Source organism: Branchiostoma lanceolatum, chromosome 10 (assembly GCF_035083965.1).
Source record: "Branchiostoma lanceolatum isolate klBraLanc5 chromosome 10, klBraLanc5.hap2, whole genome shotgun sequence".
Taxonomy (NCBI): Eukaryota; Metazoa; Chordata; class Leptocardii; order Amphioxiformes; family Branchiostomatidae; genus Branchiostoma; species Branchiostoma lanceolatum.
The window spans coordinates 1,922,316-1,934,386 of record NC_089731.1 but is presented as its reverse complement, the minus strand read 5'-3'; the positions used below and the strand labels follow the sequence as shown (position 1 = coordinate 1,934,386).

The 12,071-nt window shown below is 42.7% G+C and overlaps 2 protein-coding genes across 2 annotated transcripts; one reads left to right on the top strand and one right to left on the bottom strand.

Moving 5' to 3' along the window:
* The first annotated feature begins 74 nt into the window (after positions 1 to 74).
* Positions 75 to 4,421, top strand: LOC136443528 (transmembrane protein 107-like). Its single transcript, XM_066440810.1, has 5 exons — positions 75 to 246; positions 994 to 1,061; positions 1,697 to 1,797; positions 3,319 to 3,415; positions 3,875 to 4,421. The coding sequence occupies exons 1-5, from the start codon at positions 160 to 162 to the stop codon at positions 3,936 to 3,938; spliced, it is 417 nt and encodes a 138-aa protein (XP_066296907.1). The 5' UTR covers positions 75 to 159; the 3' UTR covers positions 3,939 to 4,421.
* Positions 4,422 to 5,379: 958 nt separating this feature from the next.
* LOC136443822 (low choriolytic enzyme-like) lies at positions 5,380 to 10,946 on the bottom strand. Its single transcript, XM_066441188.1, has 9 exons — positions 10,856 to 10,946; positions 9,535 to 9,581; positions 8,725 to 8,827; positions 8,345 to 8,462; positions 7,918 to 8,096; positions 6,905 to 7,120; positions 6,205 to 6,498; positions 5,485 to 5,622; positions 5,380 to 5,384 (listed from the first exon to the last, which is right to left on the bottom strand). The coding sequence occupies exons 1-9, from the start codon at positions 10,941 to 10,943 to the stop codon at positions 5,380 to 5,382; spliced, it is 1,188 nt and encodes a 395-aa protein (XP_066297285.1). The 5' UTR covers positions 10,944 to 10,946.
* Between the last annotated feature and the right edge of the window lie 1,125 nt (positions 10,947 to 12,071).

Here is a 12,071-nt window from a genome sequence, read left to right as displayed (position 1 = left end):
GCTGTTTAGCGTAATTTCATTGGACAAGCTTGCAGATTCGTTGGCATGGTAACCCATCCGGATGTATAACCTGGATGTATGAAGACTCCTTAGATTAGAAGGAGGACAAAAATTTTGGAACAAGACTTTTGACTATCCCTTTGTGGAACATTATTGAAGATGGCCACTGTTAACGGCATCGTCCCAGCGCGGTTTCTTACGCTGATCGCACATCTCATCATCACCATCAACCTGTACTGGACCAGGGTAGGTAACGTTATACTTATGTAGTGTGGTGCTTTGTTTATGTGTCAGGGTCCTTCAACTTATTACCCACAATGTGTCTCACTGCGCTTGCTTAAGTGCCCAGGCCAGTATCAATAATAAACTATATGTGTATATAATGACAGCCACTTGAAAGAGTAGGGCAAGTCTACATGAGTTCATCAGTTCTGTTGCAGCCGTGCTTCAAGTCTTGGCCCTTCTCTTGGCCTCAGCGGCTGCTATTCTCTCAACTTCTAAAGTTGTGACGCTGTTGTAGCTCAGCTGACGCCAGGTGCTGCGATCATTGCAGAGAGCTTCAAAGTTTGTGGGGTCAATGTGACCCTTCTTTAAGTAGTGTAATAAAGGTCCCTCCAGGAATCTCTGTCCTGTGCCATAGCCTCCGCCACCCGTGTGTTTAATCCAGTGTCACTCTCAATCTGATCTTTTCATCGCTTAAGTGGTCCTCCCCATGGCCAGGGTTTGGGTCTTGCTGTGCATGTGCACTTAAATCTATGAACTGCCTTATGATATTACAATGTATGTGGCTACAAATTACAATGGAATTAGAACGGCTAATCACTCTACGTAAAAATGACATGCATGCAGCATGCTCACTCCTTGACAAAGACTGGTGTCGTACTAGTACAGTCAAAAATTTTGCCAAGTCCAATTCTTGTGTTGGAAATTACAGTTTAAACTTGTTTCAGAATGCATGATTAATCACTCACTGCTTTATATTTTCCTCTCCAGAGAGACAACATTGAAGCCTGTCTGCCGGAGACGTACACTCAGGACCAGTATAACCAGAAGGACACAGAGTATGTACTGGGTGTGCTGCTGAAAGTGAAACTTTCACTGAAAGTGATCTGCTGCTAATGTTTATAAATACCTCTATAGATATACTATAGGCTGGTAAAAATATACTAAGTATTCAAACCATGACAAATGTGCCAGGGTGTCATTGCCTCTCATCGTGTACATGTGTCTTTCTAACAAATTTGTTTGAAAAGCATCTGTTTGAAAAGCATCTGTATGAATTATGCTGAAAACAACTGTTACAGTTGTGTGTATTCAGGTCTAAAATTCTAAATTTGTAAAAATCGGGTACATTATGTGTGTGGGTCACGACATCAGCAATAGCTGCCTGTGTCCCACGTGTATTGCACTGTTGCAATTCCAATCAATCAAATCAAATCAAATTTGCATACAGTACTAGTGTAAGAATACACTTATTGGTAGTAAGTTCTCATGAAATTTGTTGGACCATAATTACACATTAGTGTAAATGTGTCTGTCTCTGGTGAGTAGCATCAAGAAAGTTGAACAGCTTATTAATTATATGTATATCATAAGAAGTTGTGCGTTCTAAATCTGTTTTGACGTGACATTTATTTCCAATCATTTTTCCAATAACAAGAGCCATACTTATACAGCTGTACTCTCACCCCCCCAGGTTGTTGGTTGGACTGTCCCTAACGCTGGCGTTTGCTGCGGTGGAGCTGACAGGATTCTTCACAGGCATCTCCATGTTCCTGCCAACAGTGGGCATGCTCTGTATCCTTAACATTAAGCATGCTGGAAGTAGCTGTAGGCGACACTCCAGTAATCCGTGCAGGCGCAGAAGGCCAACTTTTAGCCCATGGAAATTGGTTTGGTACCCTTGGTAAAAGTAGCTGTAAAGGTTTTTTTTCCTGGAATATGTTGGTATTTCTGAGCTGGATGTTACAGGTAAGGGTTTCTTACTTCTAATTGTGTTGAAAAATCAGACTTTCATCCATGTTTGTGGTGTCTGTAGGTAGTAGAAGTTTGGTGTTTTTGTGTGATTATCAGGTAGAGAAGGAGGTCAAAGGTCAATTTTTGTAAACAGGGCTGGATTCGTAGGGGTTGTGCCGATTAGAAAGTTGAAATTATGCTCTAGATTGAAACTTTATAGGCCAGACACCCCTGCCAATGCATGTTTTTCATGGACTAAAACACAAGTAGGTGACTTTTGACAGCTTCTTTCTTACATGATTGCCATATATTAAGATAGGAAGCTTGATTACGCTTCTATGGCCTACATCCAATTCCCTATTTGGATACAGAGTTAGGCAGCAATAAGAGGTTACAGAGTTAGGCAGATTAACACTGTTTATTTGTAGTAGCAGTTAGACATACATGACTTGTGAACAGTAATGAATTTGGTTACAGAGTTAGGCAGCAGTAAGAGATTACAGAGTTAGGCAGATTAACAGGGTAAAATGTTTGTTTCTTTGTAGTAGCAGTTAGACATAGAAGTGAACAGTTTAGGTGTGCCAAATCGTTTGGTGTGATAATGAAGTTATAGAAACTCCTTTGTGTGATATAGCTGAATGAGCCACTACATTGCTTACTAAACAATTTAGTTTCAGATCTAGATTGTATTTTGTGATATATTAATGTGATATACCTCACTTTGTGTGAGTTGGAAAGTACCAGCATAGGTTTGACTCAGTGTCCCAGTCGCACCAGGCATACCCCTGCATTCACTTGCCGGTAAGTGTGTGTTTGTGTGTGGGGGGTGTCTTTAAGGTGCTCTAGGTGTGGTTTCTTAAACACAGGACCTGAGAATGTTTCCCCTATGATCTAACAGGGCTCGAAATAGTGGGTGCATGTGCACCCAGTGCACCCAAAATTGGAGCTGTGCACCTAAGTTTTGACTGTGGGTGCACTGGTGCACCTATATATTTTTGTAGCCTATAGGGTTAAGGTACTATTGTACACTAGTATACAGAATATTCTTGAAATGTAAGTGTAAAAAACCGCAGGATAACTTTTTGCTGTACTTTATCTAATGTATCATTTGTTTGAAATTCTAAAGTTAGCTATAGAATTACAGATTGAAGTTCTTAAGAGAGGCAGCAGCGTTCAATTTTGTAATTATGTTCTGAAGAACATTCAACTTTATTTTATCTGGTGCACCCAAAATTCTTTCTGTGCACCCAATTTTTTGAGTTGGGTGCACCAGTGCACCTATTCCCAAAGATGAATTTCGAGCCCTGTGATCATAAGAGCTTTGATCTACGAGATTGAGTTCTCCTTGACCGTGAACCCTAGCGACCGCGGCCCACGCGAGCGCGGCGGTGAGCCTGTCGTACTTCGTGTTCGAGCAGTGGGAGTGCGACCTGTACTGGTGGGTCTTCGGGTTCTGCAGGTGAGCAGCATGCACACTTTTAACGCCACACCTGTTTATTTGCAGACATTTTCTGACCCTTCCAGTATGTTAAGAATTACATTTTACCTTCTCCCTGCTGCATAACCAATACAAACATACCAAACAGCTACATGTATCAGAACCAACAAAATTTATCTGTGTGACCCAAAGAATAAAATTTATCTCAGAATGAAATTCTTCGGATGTTTTTGCCTGGACTACTTGCTGAAATGTGAATGACAACACTTGACAGTTTAAAGAACAAAGCGCATTTATTGTATCTTATATTCTTGGTTCAGTTGTGAAAATCTGATGCATACAGGCTGCATATGATATCTTTATGAAGTAATGCTTCCAAGGTAACCAGTAGCAATATTACAAAGGGATAGCCTTGGCAACAAAGACAACATAAACTATATTAACATTATATACATTGGACATGCATTTCTCCTGTTTCAGTGCCTTTCCCCTGGTGGTTGAGATCGGCGCCATGATCGCCATTCTGGGCTTCAAGAAGACGTGATCAGGTCCTCTCCAGAGGACAGACAAAATACTGGGACAGATGTAAATATTTTTTGACCAAGTGTATTCATGTACGCCATGTCCAATCGACATGCAAAGACAACAGAGAAACTTAAGTTTGAAACTGAAATTGTTCTTATTAAAGTCCAGCTTGTGCCAACAAATAGATTATGGCAGCAACAAAGCAGAAGCACCTTCGAATTGTTGAATAGTTTATGCTACAGGTGACCTCATGCTTCGAAGTAGAAACAAAGAAAAGACAACTTTTAGTTGTTGAATAGCTTATATCTTAGTTGACATGTTTTTTCTACCTAACATTATTGCCATATATGTACATGTACATAAATATGCTGATTGGCTGCTAGCCACATGACCTGGTGTCAAGGGTCATGTCGTCTACGGCGATGTCCCCGCGTGAACTGGTGCCGCGGACACCTTCAAAAATCACCTGAAAAAAGAAATAAACAGCAATGTCAGCACTTTTTGTTGGAAGAGACAGAGCAGGATTTTTACATGATGATTTCAACTGACAGTGAACTTTCACCCTTATTTACATTGCAATTTGGGGAAAAAAAATAGAAGTTGTGTTTTTTATGTGTAAGTAGATTATTTTGGCTTTTATAACTGTTTTAGAATGAACCAGATGGATATTACAATTCAAAATATGTGCAGTGAATTGTGAAAAAGTGTCATTTTTCCTTCTTGTATCATGATTGTAACTAACTCGTTTTTAAAATAATGGCTTTACAAGCATGTTTTTACATGTTGGTCTAAATAGATAAGAATAATCTATAAGTCTCACTTGGAAATTTGAAGTTGCGTCGAACGTCACTTCTGCTTTTGACCACCTGTTGCCTTGGTTACCAGATAGAGACCAAAGTCTCCTGACATCGTTGGTTGCCATGTCAACGGTGCGTAGATAGACGACGAGAGAACCAATGCCCCGTCCCCGCATGTGGTGATAGAATGTCAGACAGTGTGGCCCCGTGGTATTATAAACGGGTGAAAACCCGCGGGCCTTTTCTCCGGGTGCCTTGTGCGTGGCCTCGACGAAGAGAAAGCAGCCTGGAAATGGGTGAGAGAAAATCGTTAAACAGACAGAAAAATGTTGCAAATTCACCATAATCGTCTATCCTGCTATGCAGTTCTCCTATTGCTTGCATAGGATGGTGGATTTGTACATTTCAGATGTTCAGTATTGTCAGCACCTGTCCTAGGGGGGACCTCTCAATCATGTAGTGCAGCGGATGGCTGTTTACGACTTTAGTCTCTGCAGGACCTAATCTCACTTTAGGACTGGCATTTCATTTTAGTACCTGCAGGCTAGTTAGACAACTGCTACAACAAGGCCAATTGATGAATTTCTTTTTAAATTATCAAATTCAAAACACATCCTTATATCACTTTTCCCACTTTATCCAGGTTTTGCTGCAGTTATAAGTTCACGCTGAAAGTTCACCGCAAAAACGGCAAACATAAAACCACCATGAACATGTTTGCATTTACAGTAATGGATACTACTACTACAACTACTGCTACCTGCTCACCTTGTCCAGTGGTATGGTCGGCTCTGGGTCCGGTCCGTCTGGAGGGCGTGCCTTTGCCCTTCGGACTCCAGCTCCAGTTGAACTCGTCTCTCGAGCCTTGTTTGAAGCCGCACAGATCTTCGTCAAATGTGCACACAACTGGGACGGAAAAATGAAAACAATATTATAGCACGGCAAAAAAAACAGCTGGATAAAATTTTGAAACAGTCGTCTTTCGTCGCTATCTTTCGTCAATGACTAAAGGTAAGAACTGGAGAACCAGGTTGTATGACAGAACTGTGACAGAAAAAGATGAGAAAAGATCGAGAAAAAAATTGAAAAAGATCTTATATCACCCCCCACCCCCCACCCCCCCACACAAAAACAGTTATTCATGCAACTGGATAGAATTTTGAAACAGCCATCTTTCGTCACGTCGCTGTCTTTCGTCAGTGACTAAAGGAAAGAACTGGAGAACCAGGTTTTATGCCAGAACTCTTAATTGAAATGTTAATGAGGTGAAGACAATTTAGGACGATTCGATAGAAGACTTAAGAAGCTTGCTCACAATTTTCTTTAAGTTTAAAAGAAATGTTTATCAACACAGTTCAAAGCAACTCCGGAAATTAGTTTTACCTAATGAGTCCATTCCATTTTACTGATCTCTCGACATTCGCCGAGTGTAACGGAGAAAAGTCATGTCAATTTTGTTTTATAAACTCTCAATCAAACATATTGTACCTCTCGCACTGCGTACTCTTGCAGTTGTTGCGATCTCATCCGTTATCATCTCCATGGGAACCGTTGGCATGGTGACAGACGTTGGCATGGAGACAGACGTTGCCTTGACAACAGATGTTGCCATAGAGACGGGTGTGGGACTTCCATGGGTAGGCCAGCTGTCCTTTTTAGGCGGCGTCTGCTTGCCATCCTCAAACGGTGTCGGCTCAGCTGTGCCCTGTGTCGTCTGTTCTGGGTTTTCCTCAGTTCCGGCGGGACGCCACTTAGGGATCGGCTTCCCCGTCACTGTGGCGTCTTAACAAAAAGAAATAAGCAATGATTTTATAGATATCGTCATTTCGGATGGTGACGTAAAGCCAGCGGCGCCGTGTTTGATGGACCATTAGGCATAAGACTCAAGCGCCAAACCTCTGCATGGACCCAACACACTTATCGAGAAGAGTAGCTATAGGGGCTTGGCTAAAAACGCGAGCCATAGCAAAGCCGCATTGCACTACCACTATCATTATATCTCCTTGAAAAAGCATCTTCCTTTACCTCAATTGAGGATGACTGCTTTACCATTACATAGATTTAAAGGCTAATCAAAAATAAAAAGCGGAACAATATTTCTCGGCAGATGGACATACGTGGTCAAGAAGAAGAAGGACGTACAGTAAATATACAAAACAGCTGAGAGAATACATCATCAACAACTCACCACACTGATACAGTGTATTAACCTTGAGCACGTCCAGGTCTGTCCACCCCCTGCTCCCCCCTATCCCCTTGGTACGGTCCGTGGACACCATCGTCGGCAGCCTCCGATTCTTGGAGAAGGCCTTCGGGCCGTAGTGCATGACGGACCGGGTGTCGTAGGGAAGACCCAGGAGCGTGTAACCTTTAACCCCGGCGGCCTTGAAGTTAGCCTTGCGCCCTGTTAGAGGATTTGAAAAATTTCAGTCTCTGATTAGCATCACCATTTCAGCCGACACCATGCCGTTCTCAAGCTGGCTGACCCATCAGTTTGGCAATGTGATTTGACGAACACGTGACTGCGTTAAAGGGTCAAAGGTCCCTGGAGGAAGTCTATACCGTCCCCCGTCCTTGCAACCACTAAGGAAATCACGTGACGTACCGAAAAGTCGCTCTTCCAAAGTAGCGTGTCTTTTATTCTGTTTGTGGATAGTTTATTGCCTTAAAGGTTGCAGTAAAAAAATACAATAACGAAGACATATCGAGAAATGAATTCAAAGCTGTGTCTTGTTCACATGTTAAAATTTGTCACCAATGATGAAGCAAATGCCTCATTTTTAACGGACGGAGACCGTTTGGCTAGCCTCCGATGCAGACTCCTCCCGGCTGTTTTCTTTTTCAAGTTACAGTTTTATACTATTACATTTTTTTTTCTTATTGCTGGCCAGCAATAAGAAGAAAAAATGTAATAGTATAAAACTGCTACTGTTTGGCCACCATGCACAAAATTACGTGCACGCACCGGTCATTGAGAGCTTTGAGACATTATGCAAGCCGTTGTAGATAATTGGGAGATCATTAGAAGACCTTGGAGGTCATCGAAATATCATTGGAAGACCTTGGAGGTCATTGAAATATCATTGGAAGACCTTGGAGGTCATTGAAATATCATTGGAGTTGAAGGTCATCCTGATGAAGGATGAAACAGTCTCCAACCATCTCGCTTCTGTGGAAGTCCCGCGTAACCCCCGCCCTCACCGTTCTTGATGTTGTCCCAGAGGATCTTGATGTGCTTGTCCCTGTCGGCCCGGGACTGCTCGTGAAGAAACCCGATGGTGTGCATCAGCTCGTGCTGGATCGGCCCTTTCCGCTTCGCGCACGCGCCGTTCAGGTTCACGGTCTGCGGGCCCCCCTTGCGGCCGACAGTGGTAGAGCACCTGGAAAGGGTAAAGCAGAGGTGAAGCATGATGTTTCTTTCACATACTGTAAATGCATTTAAGTTCGCGTGTTTTTTTATTTCGCGGTAGAGAGAAATGGAGTGTATGCGGTGGTTTAAGTTTGCGCTTACAGTTTACCGCGAAAACCGCGAACATAAAACCAACGCGAACATATGGCGGCCAATGCTGACGTCATAGTCACGTGAGTGCAAAAATCACTGACAATAGGTGATGTAATGGTGACGTACGTTCTCGCCTTCCGAATCCGCAGGTAGGACTTCTGGTCCGTCCTCGGGACGAAGTGCAGGCAGGTCCGAGCCGCAAACTCCCTCATCACGGCCTCGATCTGATTCAGGTGCCTCTCCACTGCAGGCGAATTGTAATGTTAAGATAACAAATACTATCAAAACAATAGGATAAAGTGACTGTTATATATTGTATATATACTGTAAGCATGTAGCATAAGACCATGGGTCTGTGATCTAAAACATACACATACAGCGCTTCCAGGCACAGTCTGTGACGGTCGGGCTGTGTCACGTTCGGTGCCTAAGAAAAGCACAGAACGTGACGGGCACGGTTTGTGACGCTGCAGGTGTTACCGATGGGAACATGAAGACCTACTCACAGTAATCTTCCCGACTGGTGATGACGTAGGGTATGACGACGATGCCGTCCGAGTTTTTCGGCCATTTTTTCCTCTCGCTCCTGACAGCCGTTTTAACCTGGCTCTGCAAACACACAAGGTCAATTCAAGGTTTAATGTTGTATGAAAAAAATTGCATCTCTATACGACTGGGTCTTACTACGCTGCCGACAGTCTACTACAACGGAATACTGTAAATTCATTTAAGTTCGCGCGGTTTTTTTTCGCACTAAGGCAAAAATGGAGTGTTCGCAGTGGTTTAACGTTCTCGGCAGCGCTTTAGTTTCATACTGCTACAGTATTCGACAAAAATGTTTGCGGTGGCTTTAAGTTCGCGGTGAAACAGTCAAACATAAAACCACCGCGAACATTTCTGCATTTACAGTATAACTGGTGCAAGACGGTAGACATGCGGCTGGTGCTAAGAATTGTGTGTTTTTTTCATTTAATTTTTTTCGGGTGCATTTAGTGCAATGTACTTTTAACTAGTTGTGTGGCCCAGGGCTACCGAAGCGGAGATGGGCGCCGCCTTATGCACCGTCTGGTGCGCGCGGGGAGGACTTTAACTTTAACTAACTTTTAATTATTGATGAGTTGTATCTATTGCATTCCAATCAACGTAATGTTTCAACCGCCGTTTTTTAGTAATCATTTTCGCGTCTGCATGTGTGCGTTTCTTCATTCGTGTACAAATATGAATTAGCCCATCAATTAAACTAAGCAGGGGCAATTGTAAGAAAACGCATCTTTTGTAAATGTTCACATAAAATGTAGGAAAGGTAAGATTTGCACCTGAGAGTCGTCCAGAATGTCTCCTTCTATAAGACGATCATCAGTGTCTGTAGATAAAGAAACTGAATTTCAGAAACGATGTTAAGCCCCTGTCACACTTGTGCGTATATACAAGTCCGCAGGAGTTGCGTATCAACATGTTTTGGGCTTAGGATAAGTTTGCAGCCGAAGAAGTCATTTCTTTGGATAATAAAACTGGCTGCATAACGGTATAGGTCAAAGTGAAAAACAACTTCTTCCCCTCAAACCATACTTAAACTAAAGAAATGTTGATGCGCAACTCATACGCACGTGAATATACGCACAAGTGTGACAGGGCCCTAATACAGGTTGTTGACTGCGTACACTGAACCTATCGCACACTGAAGTAGCCGTTTGGCACCCCATTCTCTATTGGTTGCAGAGTTAGACAGCACGGAGACGGTCAAGAAATGAACGATTTGACAATAGTACGAAACAGCAGTATGTCTTAAAATTTTAGTAGCAACACAGGGGAAGTAAATTTAAGGTGTGAAGGTAAGTGACATATTCAGTGGCCTTATAGACTTTTAGGCACAGTTTCCATAGCAAGTGCACGTGGCACTAGTATAGCCAACATCCACGCTTGCTTAGATTGCGTGTAACGTATATCAGGATTAATCTCCAAGCAGATCTACGCGGGGCACCAAAAATCGTATATGCTAGCCAGATAAGATCCAGTCAGCCAGATAAGCTCCAGTTCGCCCCGTAGGATCTGCCGGAAGACGGGCTTGAACAAGGTTATTGACAGGCACGGGGAGGGGCAACTGGAGCTTATCTGGCTGACTGGATCTTATCTGGTTAGCATGTACGATTTTCGGTGCCCCGCGTAGATCTGCTTGGAGATTATATCAGGATCATTCATCATCATTTCTCCCATAGCTTAATCAGCCGTCGGGGCAGCAAAGCGTTCAGTGAAGGTTCTCCACTGCTGGCGATCTTCTGCCAGTCTGGCCATCTGGTGGACTGTTGGACCAGTCCACTCATTTAAATCCGTGATCCATGACCGACGGGGACCTCCCCGCGGCCGCGCGCCTTCCGCTTCTCCCAAGTAACTTCAATACTTGGTAAATTGTCTAAGCCAGCGAGCCCCTTCACTGATGTGAACACCACGGCATTCAGAAGCAGACTGAGGTCTGGGAGTTTACGTTAGCTGAATTTATTGGGCGGTTTTATAGTCCAGCCTTGCTCTTTAAGAATTGTGTGAAAGAGTGCCCTTCGTCCTAGACACATGTCCGAACCACTGCAGTTTTTTGTTTTTAACTAAGGACAAGAAACAGGATACGGGCAGGTTAGAACGTACCTTCATTTTCAGCGATGATGAGGTCAACGTCTGATTTGTCTTCGTCAGGATCTGAGAGAAAGAAGCACAATGACGTCTTATTATTCATGATCTTAAGCGTGACGTACGTACACGACGTCTCCTTTTTCAAAACAAAGCCATAGCATGCTATTCCAGGATTCCGATAGTGGTGTTTGTTTTAATCGACACACAGTTATAAGAATGCAGAATAGAATGCAAGAAAAAATATATTTTATACCTTTCGCCATGACCAGATTCTTCTCCAAGCTTATCTGTAGAGATAGTGAAGATTAGAAAACACCCTTTGTCTCAAAGATACAACACTCAATTTATCCGTGAATAGTTTCATCAGGTTGGTAAGTCACTGAATCAAAAGACTCTTTTGCGTTTGCATCTCATGAATACGTATAAGCAGCAACACCTGTGCTGCATTGCTATGTGAACCAGTTAGAATTGCCTTGAAGAAGGTGACAGATGGTCACCGAAACGTCGATGGAATAAATCTCTTGGTTGTGTAAAAAGAGTCTTTTTATTCAACATTCAATTCAGTTTCAAGTGAATACAACCGTTTGAAGCGATGACGCGACTTAAACGTTTAACTTCGGTAGTATTCAGTAATGGTGTCTTACTGTATCCGTTTGTAAGTTATTCAGATGATAACTGTTATGATAAGAACCTTTAGTAACTATTTGACCTACTACTGTTAAGGTCACAACCTTCTTTTTTAAAAGAAAATAAGAAGACATGTACATCTTAGCCGAAGTACACTGTGATACACTTTATCTCTATTGGTGATACAGTATATGCATGTGTAATCAATCTGAACTAGTGTACGTTGTCAGATTATCGACCTTCACACTTTAATGGGAAATTATCTTAACCCAAGTTGTTCATTGATTCTACATGAACCCTGAATCTCAGACAGTAATTCTACCGTTCAATGGGCAATGGAATCCTCGCACGACAAGATTCATCCCCATTATTGATTGCTATCTCATTAACTATGAGCGCTAGAGCTATTAATCTCGAGTTTACAATGGAACATGTTCTTAACCCACTTTCGTAAAGGTATCAGTCTGTTTGCTGTCATCGTTCATTATTTGAGACGCTAAACCACCGCGTAACTTCCAATAAATCTGAGCTCCTGATCAGAGGCCCGCATGCGACGAAGTGATCGTGCTTTGTTCTCCGCTGTTGATGTCACGCCACATTACGC

Bases quoted from the DNA above. Each gene is read 5' to 3' on its own strand.
- LOC136443822 (XM_066441188.1), bottom strand. From the start codon at position 10,943: ATGAATAATAAGACGTCATTGTGCTTCTTTCTCTCAGATCCTGACGAA. The intron at 8,097-8,344 runs GTACGTCACCAT...TACCCTTTCCAG, and splicing joins CGGATTCGGAAGGCGAGAAC to GTGCTCTACCACTGTCGGCC. The intron at 5,623-6,204 runs GTACAATATGTT...TTTCCGTCCCAG, and splicing joins AAGAGTACGCAGTGCGAGAG to TTGTGTGCACATTTGACGAA.
- LOC136443528 (XM_066440810.1), top strand. From the start codon at position 160: ATGGCCACTGTTAACGGCATCGTCCCAGCGCGGTTTCTTACGCTGATC. The intron at 247-993 runs GTAGGTAACGTT...TTTCCTCTCCAG, and splicing joins TCAACCTGTACTGGACCAGG to AGAGACAACATTGAAGCCTG. The intron at 1,798-3,318 runs GTATCCTTAACA...CGTGAACCCTAG, and splicing joins GCCAACAGTGGGCATGCTCT to CGACCGCGGCCCACGCGAGC.